Source organism: Platalea leucorodia (assembly GCF_965183815.1).
Source record: "Platalea leucorodia genome assembly, chromosome: 6".
NCBI lineage: Eukaryota > Metazoa > Chordata > Aves > Pelecaniformes > Threskiornithidae > Platalea > Platalea leucorodia.
In genome coordinates, this window is record NC_138828.1 from 56,578,260 (window position 1) to 56,605,447 (window position 27,188).

At 44.0% G+C, this 27,188-nt stretch overlaps 1 protein-coding gene across 2 annotated transcripts in view; it reads left to right on the forward strand.

Moving 5' to 3' along the window:
- Nucleotides 1-250: 250 nt before the first annotated feature.
- Nucleotides 251-27,188, forward strand: part of LNX1 (ligand of numb-protein X 1) — a gene marked incomplete at its 5' end in the record, with an annotated part of 68,665 nt that continues 41,727 nt past the window's right edge. Inside the window, one exon of one of the 2 annotated variants that reach the window (XM_082314795.1) lies at nucleotides 251-636. In XM_082314795.1, the coding sequence (XP_082170921.1) occupies nucleotides 251-636 (386 nt within the window). Of the gene's footprint in view, nucleotides 637-4,509; nucleotides 4,602-27,188 lie in introns of those variants that run through there. The other variant, XM_082314796.1, reaches the window with a different exon arrangement.

Below are 27,188 nucleotides of genomic sequence, written 5' to 3' on the forward strand. Positions count from 1 at the left end.
TTAAAAATGTTTTTCACTTCTTTGCTTCACCCTCCTATCCCAAAGATGCAATCCTTCCCTAAACCCTGCTAGAGTACTTCATATCCAGATACATACTGTAAGTATGGTAAGAGAAAACAGTCCAGAACATAACCCTTCAGCTTTCTTCCCCACAGGTCTGATGGCACACAAGCCTTGCTGCAGCTCTCACGAATAGAAAACAGGTCGGGTATTTCTGTCTGCCCTCTTTTGAATTGCATCAATTCTGATTATGAGCCAGAAAGAAGAAGAAATGGAGGATAGATCCCCGCCACTCTGTGTTACCTGCGGCCAAGCGCATTTACCAGAAGAAAACCACTTGTACAGCTACACCGAAGAAGTAGATGATGATCTGATATGCCACATTTGCCTGCAACCTTTGCTTCAGCCGTTAGACACGCTCTGTGGTCACACCTTCTGCACAGCCTGCCTTACGAACTTCCTCGTGGAAAAGGACTTCTGCCCCATGGACCGCAAGCTTGTGATTCTCCAGACATGCAGGAAGTCCAGCATACTAGTGAATAACCTCCTGGACAAGCTAATGGTTAGCTGCCCTTTCACAGAACACTGCTCAGAGGTCGTGCAACGCGGTCACCTAGAACAGCATTTCCAAACCCAGTAAGTTGTTGTTGCTAAACCTTTTTTTCACTCTTTTTCTTAAGGAGAGGAAAAAGTGTCTTCAATTAGTGCTGATTAAAATAGACAGTTAATATAAAGAAAGATTTATAGATTTCAGTCCCAATGAATGCCTACAGTATCATAAATTTAGAGCTGAATTTAATGCATTTACTTGACAATATCTCTTTTTTTAGAATCAAATGCATTCAAGGTACTTCATGCTATCGTTAGCAGTTCTGGGTGGATACCTTGTGGTTAGCTGCATAATGGAAGTGTGTGTTTAGTCATCCGAAGAGATCTGTGAGTTTTGGGAAGCTGAGCTATCATAAATATTTTAGTAGTACGTTAAGGATTTTATAATTGCCCTTTCTCCAATCCTTTTTTGAATCGCAAATGACCTATATGAGAAATAGAGCAGAAAATATTCCGGTTTGGTATTGGTCTTTGGAGCCAAGCGCTCCTTTCTTCCAGGTGAGCACTTACCGTGCATCACATCGTGGGGCTCACGGAGCCTCAGCTTCTCTGACACGGTGTCGAAGAGTTCCCTGGCTGGACTCGCCCTCCAGGCTTACCTCTTCTGGTGGCCAGGACACCCTCTCTCTTGCCTCTGGGAGAGACATCTCCAGGGAGCAGTTTGGTTCCTCTGTAAGGAGAGAACTGGTGACGGATGATCCTCTGTTTTGCAGGCTAAAAGCACGTGCTGCTGCTTTTGTCTTGCATCTTCTGTCTTTTGAAATGAAGGAAGAAGAGTTGAGAGAGACATTCAGGGCTGTGATTTCTGACAGCAGACAAATGCTTTGGCATAGTCCAGGTAACAGCACCGCAGATTTGAAGAGATGTGGGGTCTAAGAGATGCCCTTTTATGTGGGCTGTATCTGTTGTCCAGTGAAATGACTTCCCCTGTGGTTTGCGGGTGAGAGTTGTGTCCCTAGGTGTGTGTATCTGCCTGTGTGTTGTGGAGGAAGCCCTGGGCAACCAGCGCAGGGCTCCAGGCTGCTGCTGAGGGCACATTCCTGCACAGACGTGGTAATGCTGAGGGTCAGAGCAGGCTGGTGAGCCAGAGCATGGACGTGTGTTCACATGGCTGCAGGCTTCTGGGTCTTGAAGCCCATAACTGGAAATGGCTCTGCAGCCTGCCATTCAAACACATCCCCATTTGAACTGGTGATGTCATTTTTCTAAACCACCTGGATTCTCATGAGGAATTTATTCACTGAATACGGTGGTCTAACCAACCAAAAGATATTGACCATTTTGCATTATTAAAGCTGAAAAAAACCATTAGCAATAAACCCCTTGCAGAGGGCAAAAGCCCACTTTTCACATACTAAGGCTTGGTGTTCATGGATTTGGGTGGGCCAAACCCAGTTCTGGACCTGGCTTTCCCTGTTGAGGGTGCTGCTGTCTCATAGCATAAGAGGCGGTGGCAGCAGCCTCCAGCCCAGGCCAGCAGTGAGCTGCAAGGTTAGCTTTCTGCTGCTAAGGGAGAAAATTAGCAAAGTTACTTATAATTTTCTGCCTTTGGTCAGTACTTCTCTGACATGCCTCAAATGCAGATTTCAATAGTAGTGCAGGTAAAGCGACTGACAGTCTGCTGTGAGCTGCTGTCACTGAGATTACATTTCTCTACAGATTCCAACCACAAAATCTTGATCCCCTACTGCAAATACTCTTTCCCTTTGCTACATATAGCTGACCTTAATTATTTTAGATCCTCCTTTTTGTCTTCATTTTTTTGAGGTGATGGAACTGTGGCCATAAAACTAGCAGGAAAAAACCCCTCACACAACAAATAAGCAAATTGGAATTTTTTTTTTTTTTTTTTTTTACACAGAAGCCATACAAGTAGCACAATTCCTGATTTCTAGTGTCAACTCTCCTACATGGACATGTGCAAGTCACTCCAGTGTCTTGGTTTCTCCTCCTTGAGGTAGTAGTAAAGAAACCCTTTACATACGTGCCTTGGAGAATTGCAGTATTGTAAACCATGATTTGATCCTTTAAAAGCCTGGCAAGTTTTATTCCAGTGCTTATTACTGAATGTCCGTGGCCTGGATTTTCCCCTCAGGATCTTCAAGATCCTGTGCCTCTGGCTCACTTGGCCTGAGCCCAGCCAGGGGTAGGAGGAATTGGCTTAGTAACATGTTCCCACAGCCTCTTGCTGTCCCTCCTCCACTGTGCCAGGCTCCCCCCACCAAGTCCTGGCTTTGCAAACCCAGGGAGCAGAGGGCTGGAGAGATGGAGCAGTGGTTTCCCTTCCCATCAAACCCTAACGCCTCTAATAAAGTAGTGCAGTATGAGGCAGTGTTACATAGGCTGGGCGGCTTCTTCTTTGCCCCTCATGACACGGATTTTCCTTCCTTAGGATGGTTTGGAGGGCTGAGTTACCTTAACGCCAAAGGGCAGAGGCAGGGGAGTAGGACATCATGGGGAACCTTTGCTGCTGGGGTTTTCAGCTTCCCGGGGGTGGGTAGTGCATCCTCCCTGGCATTCCCACCCGAGGGAAGAATTAGGAAGGAACTTTCTGAGTGACCCATAAGGGGGACTTCTGCAACCTTGTGCTTTCAGAGACTGTGCAGTACTTTTATGTTTTTTCAAGTACAGCATTGTTAATTATTGCCAAAGGTATCTTATGCCTCTGCGTAACCTAATTCCCAGAAATGCAGAAACCTCGCTCGCCATCCCACCTCAACCTCATGGCAGGGCGGGAGAGAAGGGCATTGTGCTCTTCAGGCACCGGCTCCGGCATGCCCAGGCACAGAGCAGATCGAGCTGATGTTGTTCTCTTTAACTCTGGTAAATCAACAGAGGGGAGAGAAAGTGTGTGACTTTGCTAACAAAAAAACCCAAAATAATAATCATAAACAATCCGGTGCCTGCAGCAAGAGCAGCTCAGAGCCCATCTGAAATCTCGACTGAACGTGATCTGTGTTCTCAGTGAATAAATTAAAGTAGACTCTGCTAGAGCCGCCAGGGCAGTCGGCAGTCCTTGCGTTTCTTGCATGATTCAGGCTCGGACCAATCCTGGTTCTCAGAGAGAAAATGAAAGCTTGCCTTGATCAGAGACGAGGTCACTGATGGGACAAGGTGAGTTTGCTGTTTTATGCTTTGTAATTGATGAGAGAACTTCTTTTTTTTTTTTTTTTTTTTAAACACCAGTTACCATGGAGTAGTCCATTAAAAGCATCCTTATTTAAAATGTTTGCTCTTGCATCCTTCAAAAGAAAAAAAGAAAAACCAAACCGAGAATAGACATGTCCTTGGATTATTACATGATTTATGATTGCACAAAAACATCTGACTGGATTTGGGGAATTCAGACTGAGATGCAAACAGCCAGCAGTTGGCTGTGATCTTTTGCAGTGTTTTACTTTAAAAAGGTGTGGTCTTCTGATATCGCCTGCTTTGAAACTCCACAGGGGGCATTTTTTCCCCCCTTGTCAGACAGCTACACCCTTCTGTGATGCAGTTTAGCTCGTAACCCATCTGCTTGTGGGCAGTGATGTAAACATACCAGCTGCCTCTGAAGAACCACTCTGAATCCTGCAGGAGGCAGGTCTCTTCCCCGAGCATCGCTCTCCTCTGCAGCATAAGTCACTGTCTCGCCAACCACGCTGTGCTGTCCCTAAACCCTCACATCTACCCATCTGAGAGTCAGATCGAGTAATCCTCTTACAGGTCAATGATTTTTGCAGTGTAGCTTCGTTTAAGGGATTTAAGCTCGATTCATAATGTGCTACCATTGCGTTGAAATGGAAAGGCTCGCTTAGAAGGGGCTTGGCTGGCACAAAAGCTTCACGTTGTGTGTCCCACCAGCACAGAGAGACGGTGGGAAGGAGGAAACCTAGCAGCAGTGCCAGCCCTGCACTGAAAATGAAGGCTCTCCTGTTACTGGTCCTACCTTGGCTAAGTCCTGCAAACTACATAGACAATGTGGGCAACCTGCACTTCTTGTACTCCGAGCTGTGAGTACGCACAGTCGCGCCGGCGTCGTGCTCTCTGTCTGTCTGTCTCACCCGAGCGGCGGGAAGGGGCTCACCACCTGCATTTTGGGGGGTCTGTCTGTCTGCCTGTGTGTCTGTGCGTGTGCGTACGTGCAAAGAAAATCCCGCAATGTCTTTCCAACAGCTTCATACCGTGCTGCGAACTAGCTGCTTCCCATCCGGAGGGCTAATAATAGCAGTACGTCCCTATTGCTTTCTGCTTTGGAGGCAGCTGAGACATACTGAGTGAAGCTGCGTTTTTCCTTATCAACTTGCTTTTCTGTGCCGACATTTTGGGTGGTTGTTGGGTTTGGTTTTTGGTTTTTTTGGTTTTTTTTTTCCATTTCTGAATCTGTGTCTTTTCTTAACTTTCCATAAATAGCTTTGCAGGGGAGCTGGGCATAGAGGAGGGCATCAGGATAGACACCCCCGGTAGAGCACTCTCTGTGTGTACATGCATAATGTTCTGTGTATAAAGCTGCATGCCTGTAGCAAAACGCTGAGAAGCCTTTCACCAGAAATAATTCACTTGAGACAGGAAAGAAATTTCCCATATTTGTGTTTTTGCCCACAGCGGAATGTTATTTTCTCTATAATGCGAGTTTAAATGTGGCAATCCATGCATATGTCTTCATGTCTTAAAAACACCCCACCTCAAACAACCCCATAGCTGATCTTTGCAACCCATAAAACAAATATTCTGTGGTATCGTCTATAAATGATACTAGTTCAATTTGTTCTTGAATGTTATCGTACTAGTTAATAGGGCTTTTATGAATAGAAACAGATATTTGTTCCAGTATGTTTTAATTAATTATGTTTTGTTTGTGTTTTAACAAATTATAAGCTCCAAGATCTTCCTTGAGATAATGAATGAAATGGCTAAATCTGCTCAAAAATGAAAAATGACTGTATTACGCCTACAGTGGGAATGTTTTAGTAACAGTTGTGATTAGTACCAATGAGACTAATTTCCAAATGATTTTGTCTCTACTGTCAGACAAAAATAGCAATGTTTTGCTGAAACACAAAGTCCCCTTTTGAAAGTCCTGTGTGATATGCATGGCAACTATAAATAATTCAGTCACGCTAAGTACAACTGCTCAGGGTTTCTGTACGCCATAGGTGTTTTTAAACATTTAACAAATCTGGTGTTGAGGGCTGCAGCTATGCCCTCACTTTTAATTAACTGGTATTTTGTTTAAGAACGTTAATTTAAAATTAAAAAAAAAACAAAACAAAACCAAAAACAACAAACAAAACAAAACAAACAGTTAAGCCAAGCAGGCTACAGGAGCAGTCAAGCTCAAAACAGAGCAGATGAACACGTATAATGGAAACAATGGCATCTGGGACATCTAATTTCCAGGAAAACAAACTGATGAGATTAATCAGAGCACAGACGCAGATGCAGCCTACTTGCTTTTCTTGGGGAATTCAGGTTCACTGATTCTCCCAGGGTAAAGGGCTACGACGTACAGTAGCTATTCGTCTCTTATTTATTTAGCCTTCTAACCCACAGAGATGTTAGTCTCACTGGATGTCAGCAGTCGTTCTTAATGGACTGGGTGTGGGCTGGGGCTTGGACGTGCATCTTCAGTTGTCAGCAATGGGAGGTGCACGTCCCCTCCCCAATGCCCAGCCCTGAATACTACCTGGCGCCGGTGCTCAGGACCTCGCACAACGCTCCATCTCTCGCAGGGGCAGCAGAAAGCAGGATTTGCTGGGGCTGACGTAATCCAAAAGGGTGCCGGGCAGTTTGAGCTCGTTTCAGGAATTTCTCCTCCTCCTTCATGTGTATTCAGTGCCTCTGGCTGCTGCTGGATGCCACACAAGATACTGACGTATTAATCTGTGGGATGGATTCAAGGTCTTCTCTAATAGCAGCAGTTGAAAGAAAAAGAGGAATACTGTTTTCAGTCCTGTTTAATCAGTTAATATGAATGTTATGACCTACAGGTTGCTACTTTGGTTGCTCAGGCACTTGCATGCAGGATGTTTTTCATGCAAAGTTTTGTGAGTGGGATAGCATGGGCAGCAGTGTTCAGGACAGCCTGGCACCTAGGAGCACAGGTTTACTGCCCCAGGCCTTTTGTGCCCCAAAGCCCACAGAGGCAGCTTCATAAATCCTTCCCCACAGGCAACTGAAAAGCCACCGCCGTGTGTAGCATATCTGATGGCTTTCCCCATGGCTCAAAACTAGACCGTTGTAAGCGGAAAACTTTTTTTTTTTTTTCTCCTTATCACACTATCTTTGGTTGCTGGCCACTACAAATACTGGCCTCAGTCGGGACTCATTATTTTGTTGGCCAGCAGCCACCAGAGATACCAGCCGAGGAGGAGGAGGGCGTCAGCGGGTGTGTGAGCAGCAAGGGAAGAGCTGGAGGATTTTGGGGATGTCATTACCATCACTGGTGCTGGCACAGGAGGAAGAATAAGGGCACTGAGATTTGCACTGCTCTCCCAGTCATACAGCACGTCTCTTCCCTTCTACTCCATTCAAACAAAGTTAGGTTATTTGTGTTGCATTGCAGAGGTTTGCTTTAGTTCCAGGGCATCTTTTTTCCTAAGTGCGGAACGGGTGGCTTGGGAAATAGGGATTACAGTATAGCCCAAAGCCCATCTGGAGATGCAGGCTCTGGAATCCAGCTAAGAAATAAAGAGATTTTAGGAGAGTCGAAGAGGAGAAATGAAGTCGGGGAAAGGCTGTGTCAGACCTTTGCACTTCAGCTGGGTGCCACGCGGGTAGGAAAGAGAGGTGTGTGGATGTGTTGCAGTGGGGCAGATGGGACAGATGTTGGGTGCTGCTATTTTTAGTTTTCTATTAGCAGTCTGATAATTACAGGTATTCTCAGCAAGCAAATACATATCTCCTGACACTGTTGCCTGCATTAAAACCACTTCCCTGGCAATTGCCTGTTGTCCTTCCCTTGGCCTCAGCAAAGATCTCGGCGCAGATGCGCTTCTTGTCCTTGCTCTTAGCCAAATCATGAAGAGCAGCCCATGGTAAGCCAGGGTGCTCCCTCCTGAGGGGAAACCCATGGAACCACCTGGTGGAAGGACAAGAGAAATCTGTGAGGTATCCCTCAAGGAATGTCTGGGAGGGAGCAGGATGTAGCCACACCAGCCCCATGGCTCTCGGCATCGTAAGGGTATGCACGGCTCTTGAGGAGACCCCAGTACAGGGTCTGTGCCTTCTCCTTTATATCCCTGTAAAGCTACTTCAACAGGCATCTGCTCTCTTTCTTTCTTATTTAAAATATCTTCAGAAAGGAAATACTTGCCCAAGCATTCTTTTGAGTCAGGGTATGTTATTCCCCTGGTTTAAAAACAGGGTGTGTGGGCAGAGAGGCAGCCTGTGGCCACTGCAGGAACTTCTCCCAGGGGTGAAGAACTGGTGGCACTTGGTTCACACCAAGGGATGCTGATCTCCATCACTATCCCTCTCACTTCAAAGCAGGACCTGTGCAGCAGGGTATTTCTCAGTAGAAGGATTTTCTGCACTTCGGCATCAATGGGCCACTTAGAAATATGTTTATGAGGGGAAGGAGGATGGGAGACTAGGCAGTGAATAACCTCACCTTGTCCCTCTGAGGACCTCAGTCACGTGGAAAGGGTGGGGTGGTTTCCAACCTAATCCCCCTTCGGCATGTGGCCGGGCTGACCAAGCGAGCGCCCGGGAGGGTGCCGGGCATCGCGTGTGCTCAGCACAGGTCGAGCACTGGGGAGCCCATGGCAGCCGCGCTTGCTGGCGCTGCTTCCCTCCAAGAATTAAACAACTCCTGGCCTTAGTCACTGCTGGTAATCCACCAGCTAGATCCACCCTGCTAATTTGAATCAAGCCATTTTTTAAAAACTCTATTGTTTGTTAGAGTGAAATGCACAACCTACTCCCGCATGAGAAAATTTCCTTCTTTTTTTCTTACCTCTGTTGGGTTTTACATGAAACAGTCAAAGGGATCTCACCAAATTAACTGGATCAAGTTTCCCCATATAACTTTTATACCGTAAGTACTCTCTTAAATTTCAAAACAGCACTTTGGGCTGGAAAAGCCAGTAAAATGTTGTTTTTCTGTTCACTCAATTTAAAAAGAAGAGACGCAAGCGTCAGCTGTCTCCCAGTGTCCTTGGCCACGTCTTTTTTACAGTAAGCACAATTTAGGTCAAGGTATTAGGTGCACCCTCCTGGCCCCCTACCAGCACTGAGCTTAACCGTGCAGCCAACTTTAATTTCTGTTCAACTCGGTGGGGAAACTTGCGTCTGGCTTCAAGTCTGTCCTTGTGAAGTTAGCTGTACAGAGGCTGGGGAGCACAGGGCACGCATTATTTGTGACAAAATTGATAAGCCTGGAGTGCCTTTTGGGCTCGTGTGTTAGTCCACTGCAAAAGCCACGTGTTGGCCTCCTTACTCTGTGCAAAGCTGCATGTATGAAAATCTGTGTCGGAGTTATGCTGTGAGCTTAATTAAAGCTGAAAGTGTTGGAAAGCAAGGCTTGAATTGGAAAGATTCTTGAATGAAAATATAAAAGAAATGTTTAGGATATCTGCGTTAAATAGCCAGAACAAAGCACATTCGGATAAAATCATAGAATCATAGAACATCTCAAGTTGGAAGGGACCCATAAGGATCATCAAGTCCAAATCCCTGCTCCTTGCAGGACCTTTTCCAATGTACTAGAATTGGATGCCTCTCAGAGAAAGCAGGACTAAGGTGACTTAAAGCAGAAAGGCACGGGTGCCCCTTAGCTTCACTCCCATGCTAGAGCTTCACGAAGGAGCCAGGATAGAAACGTGGCAAATTCTGACATCTTGCGTGGAAGCAAGAAAGCCAGTCTCCGCAGTCCTGACTCTCCCTGTCTCCAATGCCCTCTTTGGGAAAGCTTCTGATCTGGATATTATCTTGCATCGAGTATGAGCAGGTGCTGCGGCACAGAGGAGCAGCAGGCACTGAGCACTCTCAGGCTCCCTTTCTGTTTCTCCCCAAGCTCTCTGCAAGGGCAGTCGATCCTCCCAGGAGCTGTTTTTCCTTCAGACTTCTGGGATCTCTCCCAAATTTCCAGCAACAGCTACTGCTGCTTCCCCAGCCTGAACCCTCCCTGCCTTGTGTCCGACCTCGCTCCACCAGCAAACCTGGCTCCTGCCTGGCTCGTGCGCACAGTGCTGTGTCCACAGGAGCTTCGGGACTCGGAGTCCACTGTCCCCAGCAGGTGTGGGAGATCCTCAGACTTCATGTCGGGAGAACACTGCAGCCAGGGCTGAGTGTGGCTGCTGTGCTCTGTGGGTTTCTTACAAACGAGCAAGGTAGGGTGGTGTTGCCAACACAAGTCCCCATTGTACTGATAACGTGCAGAGGGGGAGGCACTGGCAAGGACTTAGGGAGCAAGCTGCAGACCATCCCTCGTGCTGCCACAAGCCATATGGGTTGGGAGCATAGCTGCCAGGCAGTGGAAGGAGTTTGTGTGAGAATTTCAGTTTAAAAAGCAAAAGGTCATCTTCTTGCACATATGTTCATATTCCCAGCCCTTAGAATTGCACAGTAAAGCTTGACATTTTAGTACAAATATGGCCTGAATGCCCCCAAGCAGAAGCCCATGTAGGTGAACCGCAAATATACTGTATTATTCTTGAAAGTATAGGAGTTGTAATCTAAAATCATGGTGTTGAGGTGCCCAATATGAATTTTCTGATCACGTTAAGTGTTGTATTCACGAGCATTTGATACAGACTGCGCTGCTAGCATAGGAGGTGCAGCAGAAAGTAGTTGTTCCCGCTGACCATAACCATTCTAGGTCCTGTCACTCTTTGACCGAGGACTGATTGCACTCTGCCAAATACGTGGTGTTTTCCCTTCGCATGACAGTGGGGTCTGGGTCTCCCCCCCACCTTCTGCCACCCTCTCCCAGGGATGATACCTTTCCCCACCTGGGTTAGAGAGTGTTGCATTTTCATGGCATGAGTAAGTATTACTAGTTAGCATGTTTTTCCCCAGCGCTGTGATTCTAGGTGCAAAAATAAATTTGTCTGGGACAGTTCCAGCAACCAAAAACCCTTTGAGAGCTTTAAGAATTGGTTGATTCTGCCTAGGAATTTTGTGTGTAATGGAAGTTGGCATTTCAGTTATACTTTGAGAAAGACCCTGCTTTATGCCTTCTGTGCATGCGTGAAACTCGCCTTTACTCCATTCACAGCTACCTACACACACTTGAGATCAGAATTAGACCTTTTCCTCTGTTGGCACGTTTTCACATGGCTGGAGCATTCTCACACCTTTGGAAGAGGCTGACGTTGGCCAGTGTCAATCTCAACAAATACATTTTTGTTGCCAAAAGTAAAACCTGAGCCAGCCAAAAAAAAGTGAAACCCTGCCAAGCTGGAAAGGCAATGCAGTAATTATGGCTGGCCGAAAGGTTTCTTTTCATGAATGAGTTATGTCTCAGTCATGTCTGATTTTTGTGTAGGCCGCTCATAAAAAGCGTGCTTACATACCTTGCCCATGTAACGGGAGCAGGGAGGGGGCAAACCTTATCCCACTCAGAGGCTGGTTCTGGGATGGGGACCAGAGAGGGGAAAGCACCAGGGGAGCCCTGGAGGGCCAGTGGTGTAGGAGGAAGGAGCAAGGTGGTGGAGTTGCAGAAGGTCGGTGGTTACTCACAAGCAACAGACTCTCATTTCTCGTCTGACATTAAGCCACACAGGCCATATGCTGCAAGTTTGGCCGACCTCTGCATCTCTCTGACAATTAACCTAGTTTAGCACTGGCACTGGCAGCATGACAAGGATATTTTTCCTTGAGCTATTTCTCTGACAAATCTGGCAGAACTGGGCTGTCCTGCAACACAAGGATAAACACTGGTCTTGCAGATCTCTTATGCCTGTCATAGTTTAAATTCTGCTCTGAATACTGCTTCTGAGATCAGCTGCAACGCGGCTTGTTTCACTGTAGGGAAGCAGACTAGTAGGTCTGAGGGTCGTCTTGTTTTTTTTCTAACACTTTTGACCTTTTAGGGTAATCTGCCTTCAAGGTCCCTGGACTACAGAGCAGCCAGCTGCATTTTGTGACCTTCTCCATGAGCAGAGCTATCATTCAGGAACTAGAACTGATTTTCTGCATCTTGGCATGTGACTGCATGTCCAAACTGCCCTCCTCCCCAAGCCACGTAGTGACAGGGTGCACGAGGATGCCAACAGCACAGGACACAGGAGCAGAGGTTTTATAGTATCTTCACTGGCAATCTTGGACTAATAGCACAGCCTGTGTGACAGCATAGATGTGGCTGCTTGGGGCTTCCGATTTCAAAAGGAGGATCCAGGCTGGTCCATCTGTGTTGAACTGGTACCTCGGTGGAGCTATCTGTTAGTCAATGACATGTCATATGTCATGACTAAAACCCCACTGCCACCAAAGCATTCCTGGCTTGGAGCTGAACTCTGTTTTGGGATTAAGAATGTGAACTTTTTTTTTAAACATCTTAGAAAGCTGAATTCACCCCTAAGCCTCAGCAAAGTTGCAGCTGGTGAAGACTGAATTTAGCCAGTGAATCCTTGGGCTCTCTCTAGAAGATGCTTTATCCATTCATTTAATTTATCAATTGACAACAGATTCTGAATATAGATTGAAACAAGTTCAGCAGCAACCTAGTGAAATGGCTGGAGATTGCAACAGATGCTGTATAACTTTTACACAAAAAAAAATAACTGTGAAGCATCCATAACTTCTACATATTGTACAATATGTCCTCCCAATATGAAGGAAAAGAGGCTGACTGTAACAGCGGGCAAGTCAAGCCATATTTCTAGGAAGTTTCTGTCTCCTTTCTGTTGAATTTCTGCTGGCAGCACCATCAAACTTTATTGATAAAGTCTTGTTCTTCTCAGCAGTGCAGTCCAGCAATCAGATTTGTAACGATCACATATAGCATTGACCGTATCTGCTCCAGTATTCATTCTCTCTTCTTTTTATCAAGACACAGAGATGACTATAATGGATACCTAGGTGAGGAGGAAATAATCACCGTTGACTCCTCTGTCCTTGTGGAGTTGTCTTGCTCCATGACACTGCTGTGACACATAGCATGAAGTCAGGTTAAGACAAGATATTTGCAGTTGCTGGACCCATGATCATTTTTTATTTGCTCTTCTACTAACTCACTGCATATTATTTACCTAAATAATGTAAAATAAATGAATAAAATGTCTTTAGTGGTATAAATTTCAGCTACAAAATTTGATCATCAGTGCATTACTCTGGGATTTATTTTTCCCTCCTTGACTTTCTTGAAATCACATTGGCAGGAAGCAAGTGGTTTAGGTCAGCAAGTTGTTTCATGTGCACATATTGGGAAGCTTACACCTGTCTCTATATTAGGCATTGCAGTCCCATCATTCACTAGACAATGTGTAATATACTCTTAATGTAGAATTTCAATAATTTAGTAACCTCTTAAATAGAGGGCAAGGGGAATCTGACAGCCTCTAAGGATTGTATTTTCCTCTCTCCTGTGCAGAATTTGGTGAACTGGTAAGATTAGTAGACTGATGGCCTCATTATGTTTTGTGTTTTAATAAGAACAGACAGTACTGTTTTTGAAAGCATAATTCAGGTATTTTCTTTTCTCCTCCCATATGTGATAAGCATTACTGTTATATGTTATTTTTAACATTCAGTTAGCACTGGTGACATCCCACTGTTTTTAACCTTCCTTCCCATGTAAAATGAGTAGTGGAATGGTTTCATAGGAGCATCCGCAGAGGCCTCTTCACTTGTGGATTTTATAGCTCAAGAGTATGAAAGGCCAGAAAACGTCCCACGTGGAGCAGGCTTTTATGGAGAGGAGATGGGCACGATTAACCAAACCTGTCCTGTGATCCACAGGAGACCACTGAAAGCAGAGAGTACACTGTGCTGTTGCTACTATATGAGGATGTGTAGGTTGATATGGATGAGCAAGGCTGTTTCACTTGATATGGATGAGCATCTCTTGCCAAGAGGCTAAATTACAGTCAGAAACAAGCACTGTATATGAAGAGCACATGTTGCAACACAGCCCTTCGCCAAACAGGTTTTGCAGCAGGAGCGGGAATCCCAGGAGGTAGTTGTGACTTGCCCTTGTCAGCTCCCAAAGGAGCCTCACCACTGGTTCTGGTTTAAACATTTAACACATCTCTCCTTCGAGCATTACTACCTGGTTTGTAATTACAGCAGGAAGATGGCACTGCTGGAGAAAGGATGAATACAATTCTTTCCCAAACGCAGTGTGTATACGCTGGTGTTTCTTTTTTCTCTTGGTAGTGCTGTGGTTACAGTGGTTGTTGGGATCTGTTGTGGGGACGAGCACAGTTGAAAGTGCCAGTTGCTGCTACTTTACCCCAACCCAGACTGTGATGGAAATAGTGATACTAGTAATATTAGTAAATCAGTCTAGAAATGCTGAGAGGATCCTGCTGTGGGTGCTCAGTGGTGGCTACCGCAATCCATGCCATCCTCAGGCCCTCTTGCTGTGACCTGGGCCCTGGCCTAGGACAGGCAGAGTCCTGCACATCCCGCACAGTCTCCAGTGTTGGGGACGTGCTGTGTTCTCCACATCTGCTTTCCACCTGCTTTGTGCCGTCGTGGGTCAAGGGTATGGCCACACAAATGTACTTTCCTTGGTGCTGTGTCTATAAATTTTCTCAGTGTCCATTTTTAACTTGCATTTAAATTTTGCATATCTTGATGATTTTTAGTGGATTGAGTGTGCGTCATTTCGAGCAAACATTCTGCTTCCAGTTTCTTCCCTCAGAGGAGATTAAATTCCAGCACATTCTTGTTTTATCCTTCCAAGGCATGAGTGTAATGAAGTTGGACAGTAATGGTTGCTGCACTTCAGTGTTTTTCTGCTCTTTCCCCAGTGCTCTAAGCATCTGTAGGTTTGAAGGCCCTTACAGTTATGATCTTTGAGTTCAAAATAAGTCAGAAGAGAATAGATCAAAACAGGACAGAGCATTTAATAAGATATATAGTGTACGTATAAACTTGCACTTAATATGTTGAGCTGACAAAGCAAATAAATGCAAAGTCCCGCAGATCTGCCTTTTTTGTAATCCAGGCTTGAATAATAGTAACATGACCCAAGTGAACAAAAGAAATTTATAAAGGGAGGCCAAGACCAAATAACCGCCTTCTAGAGCTGATGAACTGCAATCCACACCAGATATTTCCAAAACACACTTGCTCCTGTTCCACCTACCTCACAACACAATCTGTCTTCCTTTTCCCTTCCCTTCCCTGCTCTTCCCTTTCCTTTTCTTCAGCAGATGATGAGTTAGATCCCTCATATTTTTACTTAGTATTGCAGAGAGGTTAACAGTCTCTTTCTCAGAGAGAAAATGCATTTCACAGATTCGTGAAATTCCTTGCCTTTTGTTAAGGTCTGCTAATTGTTGTTCAGATGTTCCTGTGCTTCATGTCTCCTCTGTTTTTCAAATCCCCAGCAAATAGAGGTTGACAAACAACGCAAAAAATACCATGGTGATTTTGTGCCCTGTGGTGCTTTACAACACCAAGAGAACTCACAGCTGACAGCATGAAGGTTTTTTGTCTGTGATGAGAGAACTTGATTTGCTTGTGTGTTGGGTAAAAATAACAGTTTGCTTTTAAGCAGGTGCTCATCTTTTTGCAGCGTTATGTAAACTCTCTTGACACTACCCGACGAGTGCAAATCGGCTGCTTCTGCCCTATGTATGTTTTGAGAGAAGATGCGGGTTTGAAACTCTTTAAATAGGAATCTTTCTCTTGGTTCCCTTGACATGACTTGTAATGCTTGTTCAGTCTCTGTCATCACCAGTGCCAGGCTATGTTTTGGCTTCTTTAGCCATTTTCCAGCTGGCTGCTCCTGGCTACCCTACATCTTTGTCTTTCCCTTGCTTCCACTCAATTCCTGTTTTCTCTACACCTCAGCTCTTGCCTCTCCCACACATCTGCCCCGAGGATCCCCCCCACTGCTGTACCGAGGGATCAAGGTTAGCAGGGAAGCATGGCCTCGAACATTGCACAGCGTGACGGCAGCATGTTTCTCCTGTCTGATGGTGGTGAATTGAACTGGTTTAAAAATAAAGGGCGCTCTTGGACACAGACTCCATTGTAACCACTGCAGTAAACGCACAGAGTCAAGATCAAATAAGGACTGAGTATGCTGGTCCTGGATTTAACTGTGGTAGGTGAATGGAGATCACCTCTCTGTAATTTCAAAGTCACTTGAACCTGGTAAATTCAATCAGTCCATGGAGAGGCACTTCTGCCGGGGCTGCACGAGCCCTGTCCTCCTCCTTGTAGCAGTGGTGAGGCCCCGTCTGCACCCTTCCCTTGTCTCCAAGCACCTGACTGGTGGGTGAAATAGTGAAACAGTCAGTGAAAGGGCTGTTCCCTTGAGTGTCCTGTCGTGTTCAAGGACAGCAAGGAGGAAAGGGAGAGAGAGAAACGGGCTGACTTTGACCTGTCAGGGCCTCCTGTGGTTAACTCCAACGATGCTGAGCACGCCAAGCCATGTGTCTTCCATCTCCTTGCACTATTTCAGCACTGCAAAACTCTGAGATGGTTATGCTTCTTATTTTAAATTTATGGATTAATGTATGAGTAAACTGTGAATTTAAGCTGTGGAGCTTAACTTCAGCAAAACATGTGGAGTTGAAGGCTAAATACAAAGAAAGCTTTATGGACTGACCAGGTTTGGTGAGACTCTCTTTATATTAACTTCACTTCAGCAGTCCTGGTGAACTCTAAACATTTATCTGTTAGACTAAACATAGGTTAAGCCAAGCTGTGAAATAGCTCAATTGTAGAACTGACATCTAATCAGAGTTTTATTTACTGATCCTCTGCTTAGTTAAATTACCACCTGGACTGAAATCCCTAGAAAAGTTGCAAGCTGTCCTCCAAAACCCACTACAACCAATGAAAATAAAATAAACCAAGAAAACACGGGTCATGAGTTCTCCCCCTGTATTGTTCAGTTCCTCTTACCTAGCTGGTTTGTTTGGCTCAAGGACCTCATCTCTAGTTACTCTATCTGGTATTTCAGTACTCAGACAGAGGAAGCTATGGAAGATGGAAGAAGTGAAAAGAGTAATATCAATGTGCTTGATTTTTTCCTCACTTAGATTAGTTCTATACAGATATTATTCCACTGACTTCAGCAAATGACTCTCTTGATATTCAATGGAATGTATTAGGAAGAAAATGAGGTTTTGCGTACATGGCCAAACATCTATCTTTTACATATATATAGCAGAGAGATAAAGTAGTAGAGATCTGAAAAAATATTTGGAGGGAAAACCACGCTGATTCACACCACATTGTTTTTAGCAGAAACAGCAATTTTAAAAAACAGAACATCTCTTGAGGGTGTGTGGGTGAATGAGTTGAAACAATACAAATAAAATGTCATAGACTCCAAATTCTGCAATCTCTGTAACAACCCCCTCACAAAAAAAACCCCACACCCCTGTGTGGGAGCTTAGTAAAACCTCAGACTCCACTTTTGCTGTCCCTTGTGAAAATGGTAGCTCCATGACAACAGATCTTACAAAATTGTGACTTTTCTCCTGTTTTTTTGTTGAAATTTATCTCCTAGCATTGGCAGGCACAAACTCCATGACTTTAACATTGACCAGAAAGTCCCTTTGAAGCAGGATGTTTTCAGGAGAGTAGCAGGACTGACGATAAAATAGCGACTTGCCACTGAATGGGCAGATCTGCAGTCAAAGGGCAAAAAGTGCGGAAAGGTCCCTGTTTGTCTCCAGCCTTGAGTCTAGTCCTTGTAAGGGTCATCCACATCGCCACAGAAGGCCTCGAGGGGTTTAGAGGGTGAATAGACTTGCTACCGGTCTCAGAAGCTACTGAAGAAGCTGAATGGTGTAGCTATAGGCTGGGGGTGGATCCTGTTCCCCTCTCACCACACCTCTGGCTGACCACGGTGATGGGGATGAAGTAGGAATCATTTTGGTATCTCCATTTTGCCTCATTGTCCCAGGCACAGGGAAGCAGAGGGTTCAGGTTTGGGTTTTTTTTCCATTGACTGCAGGGAAATTCAGGGCTTACGGTTTGGGTCTTCTTAATTTGAAAATCTTCTGTGCGATTTTTATCCCATCCCCTGGCAGTGCTCGAGAGTGGGATAGGTCTGGCACTGTATGACACTCCTCCCTCCCTCGGTCCCCATTCTCCCACCTGGGGATGCCCTGGGCGCTGAGGAGGACAGGAGGCAGCCCTGTGTCCATCCATCTGAGAGATGCTGTGGCTCCCTGCCTGGGCATACACCGGCAGGATTTCAAAACAACCCTGAGACCATGTTTTGCCCGCAGAGGTGCGTGATGTCCTGCGGAGCCCAGGGACAGCGTTTTGCTATTTGTCTGTGGGCGCTGGTGAGACAACTGGCCCTGCACGGACCTTCCCTTGGTGGGCAGCTTGCAAAGGGGGCAGACAAAGAGAGAGACGTGGAGCCATGGGTATGGCCTGAAATCCTCCTGCTAGCATTCCCTGATCATAGCTGTGACCAGGCAGGAGAGGGCTGATACAAGGCGATCTCAGCTGCAGCATCTGCGCTGAGACACGCCTGTGCTCTCCTTCGTCAGAGAGAAACAGGGAAACTGGATCCTAAGTGATTTTATAATTTACATGTCTGTTTTTCAAGCAGTGTTTGCTATTTGTAAAGTTAGTCAGACCTGGGCTTCCTAAGCAGTGTTTTCAAGAAAAGATTATGACTGTGTGAAGCATTATTCTGGAATCACCTATTGTGCCGTCTGCCGATGACAACACCCTCAGCGCTTTTTTTCCTCTCTGACATTTCCAAAAAGAACAGCTGTGCTGCCTATACTCCCCTGTGCCAGGGAAGCAGTTATCCTCCCCTCCCTTCTGACTCCTTTGCAAAGAGCACTCCTCTCAGGTCTTCCGAAATAGTCACATTGAAGAGAAACGGTCCTTGCCCTTGCAAGCCAGTGGTGAGTTGTCAGGTCCGGGGCTGAGCACAAAAATTTGCGTGATCCATGATTCTATGTCTTTAGCAACACTTGGCCACAGCTCCAGAGCTTTGTTTCCAGTCCCAACCTCTTTTGTGCTTTTAGAAGGTAGATGGTTGTCTGTTATTTTCATTCCCCTCTCTCCTTTTTGCTAGAGATGCTGAGGTATCTGAAGGGGAATAAAAGTGCCGTTCCTACAGTTAGGGCTCTACAGGACTGCTTTTATTCTTATTGCTTTTTGTGCTATGGCAGTTTAAAGAACCCACAAATGAGCCAAATCTGTGTTGTGGGAGACATTGAACAAAAACATAGTAAGCCCTGAAGACTTTTTATTACACATGAAATAAAACAAACCTGTAACTTGTTTTCAAGAAGTGGCATAGTGAGGGGTAGACCCCGGCTCTCACAGAGCTCCAGAGCTTGAACCACAGGACAATGTCACCTCTTAACTGTTCCTGAAGCACTGCTAGACGGCTGATCAATGAATGGCCTTTTATGGAGTTAGCTTCTTTGATAAAGGATGCTGTCAGAAAAGTCTGCCTACCGAGTCAGGACATCCTTTTACCCCTGAAGTTTTATTAGGGCAACAGAGTTAAAGTGATACTTTTAAGATGTTTATTAACAGAAAACAAGTTATCAAAGGAAAGAAAAAATTGATCTGTTTTCCCCCAGTAACAGAAGGGTCTCTTGCTTCACTTCCCTGCGTTACTTATGTCCATAGTCAAGAATGTCTGTGCTTCGTTACACCTGATTCTTTGTGGGCTAAAGAAATGGGCAAGTACCTTTGTAGACTTGAAAACAAGCTGTAATTGTACTGATACCTTGATTACACATGGCCACTACTAGTGTGAAGAAAGGAGCTCAGGATGCAGAACCTGGAGTTACAGGGTGCAGTGGCATCAGAAGACTAACACCTAAAATTGGCACTGAGAGCTCCCACAGTTTCCATTTGGCGCCCAGAAGAAAGGGCAGGGAAGAAAAGGCAGAAGTTATCCCAAAAAAGAGGATTTGAGCACACAGGGTAGTTAATCTATAATAAAGCTGGGTGTGAAGTGACAGTACTGTTCTTACTCTAGGGTAGCTTCTCTGGTGAATGCTCTTACTCTGGAACAGGGATGTCTCCAAGGAAGCTATTCTCAGATGTGTGTTTCTACACATATAATACACATAGTGTGGCTAAGGTATCGTTCCACAACCACTATAGTAATCATGTACTTCCCTGTTGCAGACAATCCCTTAGCAAGCAGCACCATCTCTGGGGGCTGACGTGGTTAGCATTTGCAGAACAGTTTGTGCTAAATTTTGGAAGGTCTCCTTAATGCCAGTATCTTAGTATTCAGCAACCCCCCCCCCCCCCCCCCCATGATGCTGTAGCATCTTCAATTAGCTTTTAAAGAAATAAGAAAATAATTTGCCATGAGGCTGTTGTTCTGTTTACAGACACTAAATTGTTAGGTATTTCTTTCCCTTTCTTCTTCCTCCTTCTTTTCCCTCCATATTGCATCGTTATAAACACACGGTGCTGAGCACTGAGCATCTGGCTTTGCCCCTCCAGGAAGTGAACTTGGTTCAGGAGCAAGTAAGGAGTTCCTCAGAAGGTACAACAAGCTGAGGATGGGTAAACCACCAACCACTGGTCGAAGGCATTGCAAAAAATAATAAAACAGAGACCCACGTCTCAATTGCTAGTGTATTTAAATGCACTACCAGTTTTGTTTAGCCTGTCTACTCAATTATTTTTTTATCCTCAATGTTCATGTCAGGCTAGGGCAGATATTTTGGAACCAGAGAAAATTTTCTCCTTGTAGCTGTAAGGTTATTCTGTGTTATAAAGCTGGTCAGTTTGGCTCGATGAGCCATCTGCATTGACAGGCTGTTGCAGTAATATTTACATGAAGCAAGTAGGATTTGTTTTACGTATGTCTGAATCTGGGCTGCCAACATGTCCAATACCCCCAGCATGCTGCCGTCTGCTGGACACCAGTGTAGATGTCCAGCTGGAGTTTCTGTCTGTTGGTGATGGCTTGGGTCACCTTGAGTCATGATGTGGGTAGTGCCTTTGCTGTGAAAATTAGCAGGTGATGAGGCATGGCATGAGCACGCTGCTGGAGGTTAGCTCCCTTCTGAAGGACCAGGGTCATCTCAGTTTGAAGAACACGGATGTAATTATCCCCCTTTCAGAGCCGATAATGAACTGACATCATTTCCTATGCCACCTTGGTTTTCCTTCAGGGGGTCCATCATCACTGCTAACGAGACCCAAGTCTACTTAAATTGTGATGTTAACAGAATCGCAGCCTGGGCTGGAACAGCCTCGGGCACAGAGGCTGGCTGAGTCACCCAGATGCCACAAACTGTCACAGAGAATTCACGATTTGGATTTATTTCAAGGCAGTCTCTCGCACAGCAGCCTCCACCCATTTTGTGGGTGCAGCAAGGTCAAGCAGGATGTGCCCTCTCCTAGGACAGCAGGGACAAGGCCACCGTCTTGGATTACCTGGGGGAACATAATTGCAGCTCATGCTCAAGGTTCAGTTCTCCAAACCTGCTGCCCAGGTTTGCCCATGATGTTCTAGGTGCCCAGCTGCATCCATGATGTTTATTTTTTAACTTTGAAAGCTGCAATAGTTATTAGAGCTTGAATATTTGAATTCCCATGGCTGCAGTGGCATAATAGGGGGAATGAAAAAACAGCTTCCTAAATAACATTTTGGGATTTTTTTTCTCTATATTTTATATGTTTGGGTTTTTTTTTTTTTTTTTAATATGTATTTTAGTAGGAAGAGTACATAAATTAATGTGTTTTCTAACAGGACAGTATGAGATGACTGTCTCTTACCCTGAACTTTTTTTAATTAATTGAACAATTAAAGTAAAAAACAGAGTGAAAACATTTTTTGTTATTTATACTATGCAAAAATAGCATGAAATCTGAGAGAGTAGAAGTGACTAAGAAAACCTAAAGAAACCTATAGCATCTGCAAGCTATGGAATATGAAGCAGCAGCAGCCTGAGCAACTTGGGCTTAAAGTAAGATATGGTGAGAAAGTTATTTTCTCCTTCTCCTACTTTTTTTACAGTAAGAACAATCATTCACTGGAACAGCCTCCCCAGGGGCGTGGTAGATTTCCCATCACTGCAGGTTTTCAAGATGCAATTGAAGTGCTAGGTAATCTCATCTAGGCTCCCTTTCCCATGAGAGGTTAGACCAGATGGTCTTCTGAGGTCCCATCCAGCCTAGGCTGTTCTGTGATTTTGTGATCCTTGCCTTTGTCAGGGAAATCCATTTTGTGTTGTTGGTAATATGGTACGCACTTCTGTAATTAAGGGATTCTGGGGTTGGATTCCTGCTTCCGCCCTAGTTTATGCATTTTATTCCTTGATTCATCAGTTAAATCCTGGTGGTCTAAGAAAACAAGACACGTTTTTATGGAGAGGTTCTCAACCTATATTTGAAGCCTCAAAGGTCACTTCAGCTTCAGACTGAAGGAGGGCTTGTGGGCCCAGAGGGCCCAGACAGTATTGCCAGCTTTTTCCCAAGACACTGGTCAGACTAACAGAGGACAGCGTCTTTTCTTATGAACCTCTCTCAACTTCAACTGAAAAGCAACCTTTGAAGTAGGACTCAGATTCTCCCTCCCCAGGCAGCAGTTTTTCATTTGGCGATAGCATCGGGCTCCCTCTTGCTTAATCCACCTCTCTGAATAAGCTTCACCAGGAGGAGCAGGGATCAGCCTTACCCCAACCTGACCTGAGCTTTAGTGGTTAGAGCACTCCTGAAAACTGAGGTGTGAGGGTGTGAGCTCTGTCAGCCTCCCTTGCCAAGTTAATGCTGACAGTGGTCCGTGTACAACACGAGGGAAACCACACTGCTGCGTTTTTGGATGCTTTTCATGGTATTGAGTGCAGCACTGCCTGTAGGTAGCTACGTGGGGAGAAGGCTGAGTGGATTGGGCTTTTTTCAGATTTGGCTAAAGGAATTCAGGTTAAAAGTATTTCTGATAGTTCTGTTTAAAAATGGTGATTAAAAAAAAAAAAAAAGTGTTTTTCACAATTTTTACTGCATAAGCGAGGATTTCCTACCATGTGAACTTTCAGAAGACTGTAAACAACATTCCAGCCATACTTGTGCTGTGGCTGGATATGGACTTTCTGGAGCCTTTAAATGCTTTTACAATGTGTGTTTATTTTAATGGAAGGGTGAAATATCTCACTGAAATATCTCATATTGAAGTGGATGGAATCCATAAAACCACAAGCAATGAAGATTTTTGCATGCCCAATGGGTTTGGGGAGTTTTGTTCTGAAAACTGGCTCAGAACACCACTCTGATCCATCGTCTTCCAGCCATACATGCAAAGGGAAAGACTGCAGAGCCAGGAGTAGAAGCCAGAATGGTGTTTTTCTAGCTAAATGTACTGTTGGCTATGTTATCTTCCCAAAAAACTAGTGTAATGAGATATTTAGTCAATAGTGTGACTTACGCACTTGTTATGCCAGTGTCTATACTCATTTAGGTTGAAATCCTGGAAACTGAGCTCTGTGATACACCAGGAAATGTTGTATTCTTCCTTCCCCACCCCTACAAGGAGTCCGTGTTGTTTTAGGGTTTAAAGACACAGTGATTCATGAGTCACATGCAGTTTACTTCTTATAGAACTGATTCAGGGTCCTCGCTGAATATCAGGCATTGGATTTGATAAGACAGGAGAACTACTTTTTAAAATGGGAAACACTTGTGAGATCTTAAGACGCTACTTAGGCATGGCAGTGGAGATGTTTGCTCAACACTCAGATGGGCATCCGACAGGGATCTCTGTGGCTTTTCAGCTTCTGAGAAGGCGTGCTGAGACCTCCTTTTTCTGACCTTCCCCATGAGGAAGCAACTATGTGTTCAGAGCTTGATGTGTACCAAGATGTGTTAGCAATGTAATTTAGATACCCATGCTGACCTAAAAGGGATCTTATGTGACTTTTGGATCACTGAGGTCAGAGCTAAAGCTGTAGGTGGCTGTCCATAGCATGTTCTGACAGTAAGAGGGTATAAAGACAGCATTTGTTATTTTCTGGCTGCAGCCCCGTTGTTTTCTCTAATTTCAGATTCCAGTGGAGAACATGTTAGTAAACGCAAGCCTGGGGTTGAAAACATCTTGAAATTGAATGCAATGTTCCCTTTTTATTATTTTACATCTAGAAACTTATGTGTGTGTGTCACTGCTTTGTGCCAACAGAAGCCTCAAACCTGCTCTCAGTAGTGCTGGCTTGTTGAGCCTGTGACATAGCAGATATTGTAATTAGTTTTATTTTAAAAGGAAATGTGTGCTAAGTATGTGTAAATACAAAGTTTCTGTCTGGCAGGCTCTTCTGTCTGTAGCTGCAAGAACTGGGTTACACTGAGATTGTCACTCTTTTTAAAAAAACAAAACCCCTTGTCCCATTGCAAGCATATTTTGCACACTGCATCATAAAGTTTTTATGGTATAGGTGGGGATAGTAGGAGGGGAAGACAATGCTGAGATACTAAGTTCCAGGAGACTAGTTATACCTGTTGAATATAATCCGGTGATCAAAACACTGAACAATAAACATGAAAAACATATGAATCAACAGACTGAATGTTTATTCTTAACATTAATTATATGTGTATCTACATAATTTGTAAAACGCAGTGTATTGGATTGTGCAGTATTATGAGGTATAGCATTGCAATGCTTTAAGAATTTCCTTGTCCTTGCACTTGTTATTTTTGTCACAGATAGCTCGATTTTATCAGCATTAATATTTTTTAAGCCTTTGGATATATATGCTGTGATTTTCCTTAGGCTCACTTTTCAGTTAAAGTTCTAAATGAGGAATATATTCAGTGATCCTGCTGCAGTCTCATTACATGCGATCTCAATTCCTACTGTAAAAAGGTTATATTATTGTTATATTAGTATAAGGCAAAATCAGTGGTCAAGATTGCCTGCAGAGTACCAGTGCTGTTCTTTGAGTGGTCTTGGATGGACCTGAAAACCTGATATGAATCTGACAGCTGTTGATGGCAAGTGCTACGTTACTTTCCAAATACCCAACTGACACACATTGCACGCAGTTGCTCTCTCGGGCATGCCAATTGTAGATAAAAGAATACACAAGTATTGATAAGTACCCAAGTTTTCCATAAAGAAACCTCTCGGGGGTCTTTCTAATTTATGTTTTCTCACTTTCTTTTGAAACAATGTTCCAGTTTTACTCTTCTTCAAGAGCAGAGAAGGCTGAAGCTTTTAAGTGTGTTGTGTAGAAAATGGTGCAATTCTGGAAGGTGATGAAAGCACCTGGTAAAGTTTCAATCAAGCTCCAGCTTCGCCCAACTCAAGAGGAGGTTTTAGTACTTTAGGACTTTAATATAGCACTTGAACAAGATTAGAGGGTTTAAATGATGTATTATAAGCTGTTGAATGATAAAAGCACTAGAAGCCATCAGCAAGGTTTACAGGCTCTCACCAGCTCAAAAATGTTAGTGCCACATGTTTTATTTTTCCCTCTTATTTTGCTCTGACTCTCCTAGCCAGATACTCATAGGTTCCTTGCTGTGTCAGTATCTGAACACCTACCAAGAGTGAGAGATAGTGTGCTGCTCTTCTGTTTGCCTTGTTTGTGTCAGCTGGTGTATGAGATATGTTTAATATTATTAGCTCACTTTTGGGGAGCTTCAGTATTTAATTAAGTAAGTTCAGTGTAAATAAATACTGTTGTTGTTTTGCATCGCACACGATCAGTGTGGTTCTGTACTTCTGGCCAGTAACTTCCTTGTGATGAAAAATGTTTGTTTATAGTAATCTAGGAGCAAATAATGATTAATAGGCTGACTGCAGTCTTTCAGCCTGGATAATTCCTCATTTTTGTTGCTCGAGTTCTGCTTGCATTCTACAAGCATTACATTTAAAGGCAGCATTGAAAAGGTAGGAGCTGTAGCAGCAACCCAAGGCCATGCCTTACGTGAGCAGTGGGAAAAGGCTTCTGCTGCCCTTGTGCATTCTCAGAGCTTGGGCACGGGTGGGGAAGGGGCAACAGAAGGTGAAGCCACAAAGTCAATTGTGAATACTAACTTCTCTAAAGTAGTAGTTGTGTTAGGCACAAGAGAGAAGCTGTGCTAATCCATACAAGAAGCTGGCATTTCCAGGCAATATGCTGACTTGCCCATCTCAGCTGTCTCTAGCAATTTACAGCTCCGTTCCCCTATGTGTAAGACTGCTGCAATTTGTTGTTATGGTTTAAGACTAGAACTTGAAACAATGCTTGAACCTTGAAGAGAAATCAGTATGGTTGTAGTTTCAAAATCATCAGTGACAGAGTAATGGCCTGGAAGAAGTGTCAGGGGAGGGAGAGAACATGATCTGAACCAACAATTTGTACACAGTCTCAACAACAACTGGGATCATTGCACAATAATCCCAGTCATCATTTTTGTCCACAATTGCAGGCAACTAGTATTGTTTACCTATTTCTTCCAATTCCCTGTTCCCATGATAGAGGTTAATGGGCCTTTTAAAAGATTTCATAATAGAAGCTGATGATAGTGGTTGAAATACAACTTTTTTCTTAAAGAGAAGGGGAAAAAAAGCTTAAACATGACCACATGTTACATGATACTTTGGTAGCATGTACATGAAGTTTAAACTCTACAATTTATTTAAGAATAAAAATGTGTTCCAAGTTCTTTCAACTCTTCTGAAAACTAGTAGGAAATCTGGAGATTCCTCTCTTCCTTCAGTATGAGCGGTCAAATTTAAAGTGGGGATTTGGTTTCCATTGAATTCTTGTTCAATTTTTGTCTGGCACCGGCTGTCTGTCTGTCTCTTGGTGGTTTTGGGAACTGTGGGGACTGAACTCTGAACTGCAATTCCATCCTTCATCAATACAAAGTACTTTCAAGGGCCTGTACCAAAATCACTAGCCATGTTTGCAACCAAATCACAGAAATGGGAGTACGTCACTGTAGCTGATGACTAACATAGTAATTAGAAAGAATGCTCAATATATATTTTCTTCATATGCTTAGAAAACATGTTTTTTAATCTATGGGAACTATAAGTCCTTTTTCTAGTGGTGCACCCAAATTCATACAGAGTAGCTGACGTGGAAGTGTAAGTATACAGATACTCCTGCACGTGTTCCTTATATAATACACAAATATATTTTGTTTGACAGCATCATAGTGCAAAAGCATTGTAAAAATGACAACCCTCCCCTGGGGTCAGATCTTTACAGATAGGACACAGCACATCTTTGGGCTTTACTAGTAAGGTAGTTCCAGACTTTGTTGAATTACGATGGCTTCATTAAAACAAAAACCATAAGGAAACCGTGCAGAAATTAAACTGAAAAAAAAAAAAAAAAAGATATTTGAGAGGTTTTTCCTATCTTGTGGGAAAGTATTTAAGCTAAATAACTTAGCTTAAAGAAATAAATGTTATGAGGACCTTTATAAATATTTATAGAGTAGTAATGCAGAAATATAGAACCACTAAACCTACTATGTGTTTATCATTTAGCAAAGGTCTCTGGTTGACAATAGAAAGCAAATAACACGAGAAA